Here is a 14781-nt window from a genome sequence, read left to right as displayed (position 1 = left end):
CTAGGTCACTTCAAATACTGAAATTATATGCACTTTTTACGAACATCCACAAAATGGAAAGTATAAGGAAACAGATAAGGGTCCAAAAATTCTTCCAATATACATATTATGCATGGATTTTGTAAAATGTATAGCAGCTTCTTAATGGCCGTCTGTATTTTTTTCCTGGAGCCTGGCTATGTTCCAGATAAGTGGCCTTCAAATAAGCAAAATATTCCTGCATTATTACAAAGAACCTATATCCCATCTTCAGAATACACTGTAATGACAACCTCGGAAACTGCTCCTGTGAATCTCAGAGTAAACCCCAAAGTAGCAAAGGGCTACCAGATAAGTACTTCAAGAAACCATAAAGATCTAAAGCTGAGGGTGCAAATGGACAACTGCCTCTGCCTGTCAGTGTGTTTTATTTGGCCCTTCATAGAAGAGGGAAAGATGAAGGTTGGTCAAAATATAAACTGCTTTATACCTCCTGTCTTATCCTCTGCCTGCTTTATAATGTATGTTTTCCTGCCTGACTCCTGTAGGTATTTGAATTTACCAACCCTGACAAAGGTATTCATTACCCCAAATGTAATAAAAGAACTGATGCAACCACATATTTCCAACAATCAACACTTGATCCACAATCAGTAGTAAATATGCTCTAAATATTTTATCTCCAAGTCATTGATTAATAGTATATAAAATAAATTTTTAGTATCCAGTTAGAACTGGTACAGGAAGACCCATCACTTCTTAAAAGGTCATTTTTTATTTTCTTTTTTCATATTTTAGGGATTTTGAAGATCCCTAGGAGGAACCAGAAATTAATTTTTTAACTTTAAAAGTAGAGCCATCTTCTGAACATAACCTAGTATTTTTCTTTTCTATTTTTATGATGTTTATGTGAGAAACTATTTCTTGCTTTGTTTCTATACCTGCTTTATCAATCACATTCCTCAAGACCCAAGAATGTCAACAAAATAACATTGCACAATTATGAACTCCTAGAAAATGATGTAGTTGTTTGCTGTATGGTTAAGCACGTGATCTCCAGGCTACAGTTAGGTGCATACAAAGTATTACACACAGATCACACTGTGTTGGGGGCCGATAAACCACCACCTGACTTAACTCCACAAATCAACAAAGAGTTGATTTTCTACTGCTTTTCTCTCCACTGTGACTGTGATGGTTGAAGACTAATTAAGGGGGATTTACAAATGTTTTATCCTTTATTTTAGTGGTTTTGTACAACTCTCTTGTTTTAGAAAAAAAGCTTTCTAGGACAAGTCCTATAAAATTAAAAATTAAATGTCTGTATTACCTTTTCCTTTGGAAACACACTGTAAATGGACAAAATGACCCGGCTAATTTGTATCAAGATAGAGAGCTGAATGCTGAGATTTTCAACCCCTGAAGGCTAACCTTAAGCATGAAGGACTTGTTTTATTTTATATAAATTAGGCGTAACCCTCACAGTGCTGAGAAACTGCCAATTCCTCAACCCACTCAACGTAGGCAAAATGCGGTCATCTCCACTGCATCAGTAGGTCAGGGATAAATTCAGATCCAGTAAACACTAGAGGCCTCTAACTTCAACTTTCCGAAGTGCTCCCTCAACACTTCAAGTGGTGTGTACTTTGAAGGCTGAACAGAAATACAGCCCAGATGCCCAGCAGCAGTGTTTTGATAAGTGAAACCATGACAACAGCCAATAATTGGCTGAGATATGGAGAGCCCAAGCCTATGAAACCCTTTTCCTCCTTCTAAGAGTGATTTTACTCACATTCACATGTTAGAAACAAGGGAATACTGGGAATCAATGGGGCAGTGTGGAGGATAGAATAAGATACTTTTTATTCATTAAGAATGTCTTCTACCTTGCTTGTCTGATGAACTCCTGAAAGTTTTCCGTATTCACCCCATCTTCCTCTTCTTCCTCAAGTTTCTTCTTCGATTTCTTTTCAGCCATTTGTTCTGTTTCCTATCCAGTCCCCAAACCCACAGAAAAACAAGATAAAACTGATTCCTGATAAATGCACACTTCATCATCTGATTTCACTACTCTTAGGTTAATTTGTCTTTAAAGACATTTAATTCCTCCATGTACTTTTGCCACCTATAAGTTTGATATATTATTTTATGCCATTATTTCATGAAAAATTTTAGAATTTCCAAGTAAGAGTTGCAGAATAAATATAAATTTTTATCACGTTTTTACTTTTTAGTGAGGTAGCCCAGTGAAAAAGCAGCTCGGTAATGTCTGTGGTCACACTTGAAGTTTTAATAGTATGACAACAGAGACACCGTATTTTGTTACAATTAGGGAAAGGAAAGACAGGTCTTGGAAGATACTCCTATAGCAGCATCCAAACCGAGTAAATGCTTCACTTATATAAAATGTACCAAAACTCTCAACAGCGCTGGAGGAGTTACGTAGCTATGGATTTGGTGTGTTGATATTATACTGACCATTCCACACGTATTAGAAAAGCTATTTAAATTTCCAGGCCTCAGCTTTCCCTTCTGAAAAATGACCATATCCCTGCCCCCCTCACCCCAAAATGACATTTCTAAAGCATTCTAAGACCCTTGGATAAAGTCTATTTTCTGAGCTTCGTTGTAAAATGAAGTCACTATCTAAAATGTTTTAGAGAACAAAGTATAACTCTCTCAGGAAGGAAGACTGTGTCACATAAATCCACAGTTCAAATTTGCTCTCAAACAGTCAATTCACCACCGTTTCTAGGCATAATAATGACAATGGAAATTCACACAGCCCAGGACTCCTCTCAGGTGCAACAGCACTCAAAAGGACTATGCCTCTGGATGAGAGTGAACTATGGCCTCCAGGCCTTCACAAGTAATAAGTAGTTTTTCACACCAGCTGGGTGAAAGAGTGACGTCCTGCTCCCCATAACAGTCACACACAGCACATGATGATGCTAGAAGGGAAGAAGAAGCTCTCCGCCCAGCTGGACAGAGGCTTCTAGCCTGTTTCTGACAGTGGGTGGCAATCCAAAGCACAAGACTAACAGATGAGCCACCTACCTTGTTGTACACAATGATGAAGTCACCCAGTTGGTGGGCCAGGATTCTTCTGCGTTCCAGAAGTGCCAGTCTCCGACTGGGTAATACCATCCTCAGTGAGTGCTGGAGGTTACTTGATGCTCGTTTGAGGAAACGCACCACTAGCTCCTATAAATTAAAGAGTCATTGGGGGAAAAGAGAAGGGATTGTGCTTAAGCAACAGAAGACAAGCTACAAGGAGATTACACAACAGAGATAAGAAGAGATATTCTATACACTTCAACAAATAAGACCCAGAGCTAACATATTATGTATAACAAGGATGCAGTAAGACAAGAACAAAATGAAACAAAACAAAAGTAGCCTTTTCCTTTAATAAGCTAGCAGTGGGAAAATCAAAATCAAGTATGTATGCAAATAACTATGTAATAAAGTAGTAGCTGTAAAAGTACCACAATTCATACATACATAGTATTATAATACTTCAAAGTGTAGCTATCACTTCTAATAGGGTCATCAGAGAAAGACACTTAGGGAAAGAAATAGGTAGCAGAAACTAAAACCATGAGAGCAGATGAAGTCATCAAAGGTGAGAAGGGAGAGAAAGAATACAGAAATACTGACACTTAGAGATAGGACAGAGGAGGAAGAATCAGAAGACAAACACACAACAACAACAAACCATGATAGAAACATCAGAAATGTAGAAAGAAACCCAGGAGAAAACAGTGCCATGAAAGCCAAGGCCGGAAGGCTCTTATGTCACAAGCTTCCAGGAGGCTGGAGTGGGAAAGGACCACAACCACTTTCAGCAGAGTAAAGGGAACAGAAAGAAGAGGTTAAGAAATGAATGGATACTCAAGAATACCTGTGAAGAGCAGAAACTACTGATTTAAAAAGTTTAGTGACAAATGGAAACAAAGAACTGTTACTATGCTTGAAAGGCGATAGCTTTTTATTTCTTTTCTTCCCCCAAAATAGAGTGCTTTTAGACTTAGGGCTGGCAAGGAGGGCATAGTGAAAGGTCATTAAGGGGTAGAAGGATACACCTCACTTGAGATAGGGGGCAAAAGTTTTGAAATCTGAACAGATACCAATCAGACCACTCATAATATCACAAAAGCTTCAAAGAGAGATTTTGCAAGGCCAAGGGCCTGAAAGATAGTTCCCCCCACCCACTCCCCAAATGCAGTAAAATTGCCTGAAGATGATGGATTTGGGGAACTTCTATTGATGTGCCTTCTGTGAATTATGTGATAAAGAATCTCTAAACCCAACTTGGATCAGAAAAGGCAATTCTACACCTACCTTCCATACAAGCAAGACCATTGCCACAATCATCAGGTAATGGGTTAGGGTTTGCTGTTTAGACAGATTTTCAAATAGCAATGCAAAGAAATGATACTAAGTTCTACAGTGATGATCCTAAATATTCTTATAAAAAGCCCCATAGAAATCCTGTTTGAATCCAAGCCAGCAGTTGCAATGGTTATTCTCTCCTGAGCTATTTTTTCCTTCTTGAATTTGATTTTGGTTCATTGTCCTTTGGTGCCAATTTACTCCAACATAAAGTAATAGTCTCATAACCAGAGGGTTGAATTTCATAGTTCTACTCTGCTGTCTTTACTATAGGGTGGTTTAAGCTGTTATATTAAAACATTATTTTTTCACAGTGGAGCAGACAAACTGACTCTCAAAAAGGCAGTTTCAATTTTCCACTTGGAAAGAGCAGAGCTAACATTTTCCACTGATGGTTGAAGAATTATTCACAACACACAAGGTTTCATCTCTGGGTTGTGTTGGCTACTTTAAATTCACAAGTTGTTTTCTGGGATATCCATCATGTTTTTATAATAAGCCTGGCACATTGTACACCTCTTATATGTGAAGAACTGAAAATTACAATAGGGTCACCACTGAGTTGGACAAAGGATGCAGCTTTCTCAGACTTAAAGGTCCCTCTCTTTTCCATGACAGATCCCTGTGGTTAAAAATGTTAAGGAAGGGTTGTGGCTTCTTCTATAAGCACTGACCTTACTAAAGAGCTTGAGGCTCCCTGTCATTCTGATCCAAAAAGAAAAACTTTGCTAGTATATTAAATTTTAGGCAGGTTGGGCTTCCCCGGTGGCGTAGTGGTTAAGAATCCGCCTGCCAATGCAGGGGACACAGGTTCGAACCCTGGTCCAGAAAGATTCCACATGCCATACAGCAACTAAGCCCATGCACCACAACTACTGAGTTGTGCTCTAGAGCCCAGGAGCCACAGCTGTTGAGCCCACGTGCTGCAACTATTGAAGCCCACGTGCCTAGAGCCTATGCTCTGTAACAAGAGAAGCCACTGCAGTGAGAAGGCCACCCACTGCAATGAAGAGCAGCCCCCACTCTCTGCAACTACAGAAAGCCCATGCACAGCAAGGAAGACCCAATGCAGCCAATAAATAAAAAATAAAATAAATTTTTAAAAAAACTTAAAAACATTTTAGGCAGGTCGAGCAACCAATATACAGTAAAAATTATTACACAAGTTTGTTTCCAATAATCTAAGAATTTTATAAAGTGACAACTAGTAAAGAAAAAAATATGAAAATGGAGGATGGTACCTTCTCAGAGGGTGCATGATAGAGTGCTGACTTTCAAAGAGCTAACCTGACACCTCCAGACAGAAAATAAACGCCTTATGACCCATGGAAACAGTGCACGAGCAAATAACATACAACTGTAACACCCGAGTTTAAGTTCCAGTTTCAGCACATACGAGCTATAGGACAAAAGGCAAGTTATCCCTTTCTCTAGGTCTTTGTTTCCTCATTTGCAAAATGGGGATGACAGTGCCTACCTCAAAGACTTAATAAAATGTGAAGCTGCTTGAGAAAGGACTCTGCAAGTTGTTATTCTTTTCTACAGCTTCGCATGGGCTTGACACCTAATGAGCCATCAATTTCCACTTTCAGAATAAAGTAAACTGATGCCCTCAACACATACTGTGATGAACATGGCTCCAGATCCAAGATTTACTTCACAGTAAAGAGAAATCTATAAGCCGTACTGTGGAATAATTCTTTCACCAGAAGTACGCTGTTCTTTACCTTAGTATAGGAATAAAAGAAAAAGAGAAACAGAGAGAGAGAGAGAGCAAGCAGGAAGGAAGCAAGGAAGGAGGCAAGAAAGAAGAGGGAGGGAGGGAGAGAAAGAAAAGAGAAAAAGGGAAAGTAAAAAGATTCCGACAAGAAGAGCCTCACCATCTGTTCATCCTCCTTGGCAGCCCAACTGGCACTGAACGTTTGACCTCCACTGTCTTTCATCAGGCGGATTTGAACATGCTGGAGATAGGCAGAGAATGCTATTCGGGCCTGCACTTTGCTACAGAAATCCAAAACAACACACCGTTACGAGACAGAATGGTGCACCTACCAAACACATGCTTGCCTCTCTCAAAGTGGCCTTTGAGGATCCTTCTATTAGGATGGCTAAGAAAAATGAAGCCCGTCATATAGTCACTGAATAAAGATTACTTCCACCCTGTACATGAGATTTCTTTTTTTCTATTTAAAGAATTGGAGAATCCTACTTATTTTCTCATTATTACCATGAGCGAGGTGGGGAGAGGGGGAATCAAACAAGAATAGATAATCATGTTTCCTATTCTTATACTTTATCTTTTGGAACTTTTAAACAACTTTCTTGGGGAAATGGACAGGAAAAGTACTGAATTTTCACAAGAATCTTTGTACTGATATAGAAAAGGGTTTGCTGCCTTGGAGGCTCTTAAAAACCTACTTATCAGTTAGTACAAAAGTATGGCCTTTGCTATGGCAACTCATTTCTAAGTGTGCAAAAGCCTCCAAAGCAGGAAATAGATAAATTCTGCAAAGGAACTTTTGAGACCAGATTTTAAGGTCAGGCTTTTCTCAACTACAAGACGGGAGTGGCTGGAGCCCAGAACAAATGAGTGAGGTCCAACAGAGTTTGGCGTGGATGCACTGACAGGCTAGGACGAGCCCAGATGCTCAAGGGGAAAAAGAACTCCATACGTATAGTACAAAGCACCTCAGCGACATCACGGAAGAACCTGGTTGATTTCTGCTTGGTGGTCTAGGTTGGAAACGAGGAAATCTGATCAAGCTATCATTTAGAAGACAGAAGTACCAGAGAAACACTGATGACTTTCACTTCAGCTGCTAACTGTAGCAGATCTGTTTTCTTTCAGGAGAGATTTTGGTTACTTCAGCTGCTTGGCCTTCTGACACGCCAGCCAAAATTACATCAGTGAAGATTAGGGCCCAACACAAACTTTGTTTACAATCCTCACACATGCAATCACTGAATGCTTTCTACTCACTGTTCCCCAAGGTCAGGATGAAGGACTTGTCCAGAGTAAACTGGAAATCCTAGGAGGGTCTACGTCCAGCTTCTATGTGTGTGTTGGAAGGGACAGGACTCAGGTTGGGGAGTAGATCTGCTTTCCAAGCTCTTCAGAGCATGAAATATAAGGCTACATCTTTGTTATTAATAGGAATAGTTTATGGGAGCACAATATGATTTTGAAATTTATATTTTCAAATGTTTTTCACCAAGGACAACACTTAAAATCCTTGTTCTGAAGACCATATATACCACTTTTCCCTCAACCATTCCCATAAGCTAATTATTTTCAAGTCAAAATAAATGAAAAAAGACTTTCTATTTTGGTCAACAAATTCACTTGCAGTAAAGTGAGCTAAAAATGGCATGTTTCACACACCTCCACATATAGCAGAATACCCAGTTTTATTGATTATTCCCCTTATCGCTTGGGAGCTGAGATTTGAATCGTCATGTTGCTGTGAATCATTGTCATGAATCAAATGAACAGGGACTGAGTTTTCCATCTCTATAAACCTTACTAAAGAGATCTGTGGGATGTTAACCCTGGGGCTGTCCCTACGGTGGTCGGCACACTGGTCAGCTAGTAATCTACAACCAACAAACCAAAAAACTAGAATAATTTACACAGAAGAAATCTATTTTTAAAAAATAAAAGCCTATGGAGATCCTCAGTATACAAAATAGACAACGAGTGGGCTGGGGCCTGGAGCCTTGAACTCCTGCCAGGGACCACCCCCAGATCCCTCAGTAGTCACTGAGATGCCCCACAGAATGATGGGCAGCTCCAGGGAGCACAGTGTGAAAACCACTGATTTATTACATTAACACACCCTGCAATTACAACAGTTTACTCATCGACAGTGAGATCTGTAAGATTAATGAATAACTAATTTATTTCTACAACATCTAAGTAGAATGTTATTGCTGGAAAAGACATTAGAATATAGTCCAGTAGTTTTCAAATGTTCTATTCCATTTCAGTGGGCTCTTCTTTCCCCTTCAGAGAGCACAGTTTGAAAAAAACGTGTCTAGGTTTAACCCCATACCCTGGCCTAACAGAAAAGAAAATTGAGGCCTAGAGAAGCACTCTGACTTGCCCATGGTCACATAGCCAGTTGGTGAGCACTGAAAAGCCAGAGACAAGTCTTCTGACAGAGCCCAGTCTGCTCTCCACTAACGTAATTACTCTCATTCTCCACACGCCGGTCCAAACCTTAACTCTGCCATCCAACCACACACCAATATCATCCTCTACCCTTGCGGTATAAGAACTGACCTCTAGTTTAGAAAATAAAGGCCAACATGCTTAAATGCCTACACTTCCTGCCTCTTTAACTTCTAACTACTGCATTCAACCCACAAAAGTGCTTTCTTTTTGACTTACAGGCAGAGACACCCCTCCACGGGCCTCTTTCTACCTTCCTGTAGGACAATATATCCATTTCCATATCTCTAATTCTTTTACCATCAAATCCTTCCCCTAGTCTATAAATAAGCTCCAGTATCCCTACCTTAACAAATCTTTTTTCTCTTGGCTTGTTCTCTCTGATGAGTTCTCACCTTTCTTTCATTCATTTCATTTCACTCATTTTCATTCAACCTCTCTGAAAAAGTTAGTTCACACTAGCTTTCCTATTTCCTCAACTCACAATTTCTCTTCCACTCACTAAGTCCACCCCCAGGTCATTTCAGGCCTCATCCTAACTTGGGCTGCCTAAGGCACCCTATAGCTTAAAACTCTTACCTTGTAGCTTTTCCATACTGCCTCCTCCTAGTTTTTTAGCTACCTGTCTAACAGCTATTTCTTGGTCTCTTCACTATTAAACGCTGGTTTTCCCCAGGCCTCAGTTCTCTTCCTCTTCTCCTGTCTATGCTTGCTGAACTAAACTGAAATGTACAAGCTCATCTACACTGAAGCTGTACAGTTCTGTTCAACTCTGACTTTAGAAGCTGTATTTTCACTTATCTCATGATCATCACCCCAGAGCACTTCCACCTCACTGTGTCCCAAACAAAACGCATTATTTCTATCATGAAACCAACTCCTGTGCTCCTTATATTGACTGATGGCAGCACGAAGTTACCAAATTTGGAAAATTCAGTCTCTATGGAGTTCTTACATCGACAGGGACCAAGCCCTATCAATTTTAAATTTTAACTTAACTCCATCCCATTCTCTTCATTTCTATAGCCCTTGCTCTGATCAGGGCCTCCATCTTCCAGGCTCTGGACTACTCTAACAGCCCCTAACTCAGCTTTCTACCCTTAGTTCTCCTCTTATCAATCACTATTCCACAATGCAACCAGAATTTACTTTCTAAATCAAGATCTGACCATATCACTCATCTGCTTAAAAATTATCCATCTAGAAAATAAAGTCCAGGCTCCTCTATGGCCCTTTATGATCAAATGACATCCAATTTTTTAGTCTTACTTCTTACTGCACCCTTCTCTCCATGTAGCTCCACACCACTTACCTGTATTTCTCAAACTTGCTAAGCTCATTCCAATTTCAGGGTCTTTATACTTGCCATTCTGCCTGGAATATTCTGCCCCCCGATATTCACATGACTTACTCCTTCTGAATCATTTAGGACTCACCTTAAAGGTTACCTCTCTATGCCCGAAGAACCACAAGCTACAGAAACGTTCTGTCCATTTACATTCTAATACTACACCCTATTTTATTGTGTACACGGCACTTCTTACTGCCTGAAATTACCTTGTTTCTTTGTTTACTGTCAGTCTTCCCCACTAGACTGTGAGCTCCACAATTCTGTCTTGGTCGCCACTGTAACACTATACAGCCCAGCACAATTCCTGGTACAGAGCAAGTGCTCAATAAATATATGCCGAGGGACTGAATGAATGTACTATCACCCCTCTGTGCCTTTACTTCCCCTACTAGCACTCCCACACTTAGCTGTCACCTCCCAAATCCTGAAAGCCTACTTCTCAGTCAAGGCCTGGTTCAAATACTGCCTGCTCCCTGATGTCTCTCCAGTCCTCCCAAGCAAGACCAATCACTTCTTTTCCTGTGTCCTAAGAGCCCTTTGTCCATACTGGGGTCGTGGCCCCTGCTCTTTAAGCGTCTCCACACTCAGCCATGAGCTGCTGGAGCTCCTTGTCTCGGTCACCTTGTGCTCTTAAGTCACTGACGCTAAAACCCAACAAATATTTGTTGAGCCAATGAGACCTGGGCTTGTATCATAGCTCTAGACCTTGGACAAGCAACTTCTCTAAGGCTGAGTCTCCTTGATAATACCCATTAGTTCACAGGATTCCTGTGCATAAGAAATGAAAAACAGCTATAAAGCCACCAGCACAATACCCTAGCACACAGTACAAATTAGCTGTTTTCAGTTTTACTATTATAATCAGGAAAGGTACATACCTAAGATTGCCATTATCTTGCAGAACCTGCATCAGGTTAAATTTAGGCTCCAGCTCCTGAGTCTCAATTTTGCAGCACTGTTCACCTTTGTTACTCCATTCAGGAACTTTCATGGCATTTTCTTTGGGTGAATTTTCTACCATAACGGTCAGTGAGGGTGTATATTTGGCTTGATTATCTCCAAAGGACCCTGCAGACTCCTCCTGGGAAGCTTCCTGTTCTTCATCTTCATTGTCTAATGCAACTTCTTCCTCCTCTTCGCTCTCTGTCTCAGTTTTAACATTCATTTCAGCTGGTTGGGTAATCACTAAATGCGAAGAATCACTCATGTTGCTGAAAAAAGGATTAAATTTTCCTCTCTCCCAATACCTTCCTTTTATCTTTTTAGTAAAAACCCATTTCTAAATCAGACCACAAATAATGCACAAAATTAACATCATACATGTCCCTCTTATATATTCTAAAAACCTATTAATGATCTTCATTAGAGTTGATGTTTCTCATTATAATACCAATGGTTCTCTCACAACTTAAGGCAAACCTCTACAGCATGTTAGAGGTTTTCAGAAGGGCACCTTTCATGGAGGTACAAAGAGCAGGGGAATATCTTTCTATCATATGTTTATCTACTACCCTTCTCCTTCACTGCCTTGGAAGGTATGAGCACAAGGTCCACAGATTTTTATTTGCCAGTGAAACCCCAGTGACTAATATGCCTGATACAGGCACTCAACAAACGACAGAAAGAGAGAGAAAAAGGAAGTCAATTCATCAGTGACAAACTGATCTATAACATGGGAGATTCTGGGAGAGAAAGACAGTCCTCCTTTCCCGTCCATGTTTAAAATACTTAGACCATTTAGCAATGTCAAAGGACGAACTAGACTTAATACCTAATCATGAAAAACCCAAACAATAATGCTCAGGATTCCATTAAACTTAAGCTAAGTATCAGGTAGTTAAATGATGCTGGAGTAAGAGCAAAAGCCAAAATGTGTGTGCTTCGGATATTCTTCAATACAAATAGTATAGAATGGAAGGTGAGAAAATTTCTCATCCTTTTGAAATAAGTTTCAGAGGAAAAAGACTATATCAAAGAAAAAGTAAGCATATGCAATCAGAAAGTTCTGATTCAGTAAGTATTAATTAAGAAGCTGATTAAATCAGTCTGACAGGACACAGATCATGGAGCTTGGTGAAAGCTCACCAGCAGGTACCTGGGTATTTTGGCCTCAATGCCCTCAATCTGCCACTCCGTCGTCTACGTTTTCGCACCTCCAGAGACAGGAGCTTCCTCTCATAAAGAGCAGCATGCAGCTTGGCCCTGGAATTCATACTCTCTACCTTCAGTTCCGGTGCTCCATCAACCGCCATTCTATGGGAAAAAACATGGTAGCTAGAGCCTTCAGAAAGTTCTCTCCTTTATTCCAAGGCTAAGCTTGACAGAACTCTGTAATGATATCAGGCCAGGCATGGTTACTCTAGTCATTTCCAAAATGTTTGATAGATAAATGGGAATGCTGGAATCTACATTAAAATTTCACTAATGGCCTATCTGAATTTGTTAAGTGTTCTGAACAAAAATATACGTGAAGACAACGTTTAAGTATTTTTGAATATTCAACAATACTGGCTGACTCTTCAATGCAGAGATCACGAAGTGCTACCCAACACCTATGCCTTAAGAAGGACTAGAGATACTGATAACACTTTAAATTCTTAAGCTGGGTGATGGCTAGAGGTGTATTTATTATTTTATTTATTCATTATAACTTACAATTACACAAGTATTCTTTTGAAGTATACGATATTCAATAAACTCAGATTTCGCAGAGGCTGAGACGAGGAGAGGAATGGCTAATAATCGGTGAACATGGCAGCACAGAGCTGAATGAGATCCACAGGGAAAGCACCTTCGTGAAAAGTCACCAAGACCTTGGGACGCACCCAGTCTCAAGCACTCCAACAGGAGGAACTTCTCCCTTGGAGGATACTTAGTTACAAGAGGAGTTGGGGAGAGGTGGCAGGGACTCTCCAGGTGTTGAATACAAGGTCAGGAGTTAGGGTCAGAGGCACACACAAAGGAAGGCAGCAGATGCAGGACAACACCAAGTTCCATCAGATCATGGATGGGAAATGGGATGGGGGGAGGGGATGGACGCAGCTACATTAGGCATTATTAGATAAAATAAATCATAAACTAGGGAAGTGACAGGAATCAGCCCCAATCCAGACAAGGACCGGGGAAAGTACAGGGCAGGCAGAGATAACCAGGTCACCAAAGAGAGACAGGGCTCTTGGTCACTAATCCACATTAGTGTCGGAAAGCAGGCAGCCAGCTCTGTACACCCAGAACTTAAGATCTAACTGGTTGGCTCTGACCTCTCTCTCTTTTGAACTCTCCAGAACTCAAAGTGTATCCCCTCTGAGGTCAAAATTCATCCTCATTCCTCTGAGAGTTTTCAGTCTCTGAGTATGATGGAAAGGCTGTGTCTTTCGGTCTATTTAGGACTTTTAGGGATTTCTGGGTGGACGGACTAGATAGTAAATATTTTGAAGGCCTCCCCTCTAGAGCAGGAAATTGAGCCAAGAACTGGGAAGGTCCTGACACTCAGGGCACAAATAGGAAGCAAATTAGTAAACTTTAAAAATAGTTCAACCCCAGTTTATCATAGTCTCAACAACTGAACGTCACCCTCCCCACACACACAGAGTTGTGAAAACAGATTTTTAGCCAATTCAATAATAAAGAAAATAAAACAAATCTGATATTTAAAAATAACAACTATAAGCTTCTAAGAAACCCTGAACAGACATGTAAATCACAACTTATTACAAGCGATGGAGGTAGGGAATGCTGGGCAAAGAACCAGAATTATAGTCCTATGAGGGCAAAGTCGGTGCTTGTCTTGTTTCTCACTGGATCAGTGATACTTATGAGACTGCTCGGCACACACCTGATATACCATAAATACTTGTGAATTAATAAGCAACTGAATACCCTGCAAATAAGTTGTAATACCTTTTATCTGTATCTATGTCATTTTATTTTTGTAACACTTTATTATGAAATATATAAACAAACAGGAAAGTTTAAAGAATTATACAGTGACCATCCATATCCCACCACCCAGTTTCTACAATGAATATCGTACTATATTTGTTTCATCACATATATATCCAACAACCAATCCACCTAGTTTTTACAGCATTTCAGAGTTGCACACAGACATGAGTGCACTTTACTCCTAAACACTTCAACACTCAAATCATTAGGATCTAGAGTTCAATATTTGTTTTATAGGGCTTTGAAAGCTTTTTTCTTCTCTCTTTTTTTATTTTTGGTGCGCTAAAAACGACACACAGTGAAATATCCAAATAGTAAATGTCCATATGTCCATTTGATGAGACCTAGAGCTATGGTACCTCAAACTCTAACTTTACTATCCCCTCAGAAAGTTCTCATGTCCCTTCCCAGTAAATCCCTCCCTCATACTCCCAAAGGAAACCGTTCCGAATTTTCTCATCATATGTTCAGTTTGCCTGTCCTAGAACTTCCTAAAAGTGGAATTGGGCAGTATGAACTCTTTTGTGTTAAGTCCCCTTTCATTCAGCATGTTTTTGAGACTGATCCATGTTGTGTATATCAGTATGGATCTCTTTCTACTGCTGAGGATCACTCCGGTGTATGAGTAATCCACAGTTCACCTATTCCCCTCCTGTTGGACACGGAGGTTGCTTCCAGTTTTGGAATATCATGAAGTTGCTGTGAACATTTTTGTACAAAATCATCTTCCGGTTACGTTTTTCATTTCTCCTGAGTAAAGCTCTCAGAGTGGAATTTTCTAGGCTAACAAACGGCCAGACATTTTCTAAAGTGCATGTACCAGTTTATGCTGCCAATGACAATTTATAAGAGTTCCATTAGTTCCACATCCTCACTATTTGCCTTTGTCAGCCATTTTTTTCCCGTTTTACTGAGGTATAATTGACAAATAAAAGTATAA

At 40.1% G+C, this 14781-nt stretch overlaps 1 protein-coding gene across 14 annotated transcripts in view; it reads right to left on the bottom strand.

Annotated features, from left to right (window-relative positions):
* TTLL5 (tubulin tyrosine ligase like 5) overlaps window positions 1–14781 on the bottom strand; it is a 283931-nt gene that overhangs the window by 169321 nt on the left and 99829 nt on the right. For all 14 annotated transcript variants that reach the window (XM_057732748.1, XM_057732753.1, XM_057732746.1 and 11 more), the window contains 5 exons: window positions 11992–12149; window positions 10775–11081; window positions 6255–6375; window positions 3037–3183; window positions 1866–1969 (listed from right to left, as the gene is read on the bottom strand). In XM_057732748.1, the coding sequence (XP_057588731.1) occupies window positions 1866–1969; window positions 3037–3183; window positions 6255–6375; window positions 10775–11081; window positions 11992–12149 (837 nt within the window). The remainder of the gene's footprint in view (window positions 1–1865; window positions 1970–3036; window positions 3184–6254; window positions 6376–10774; window positions 11082–11991; window positions 12150–14781) is intronic.

Source organism: Hippopotamus amphibius, chromosome 4 (assembly GCF_030028045.1).
Source record: "Hippopotamus amphibius kiboko isolate mHipAmp2 chromosome 4, mHipAmp2.hap2, whole genome shotgun sequence".
In the NCBI taxonomy this organism is placed as follows: domain Eukaryota; kingdom Metazoa; phylum Chordata; class Mammalia; order Artiodactyla; family Hippopotamidae; genus Hippopotamus; species Hippopotamus amphibius.
This window is presented reverse-complemented; position numbering and strand designations above follow the sequence as displayed.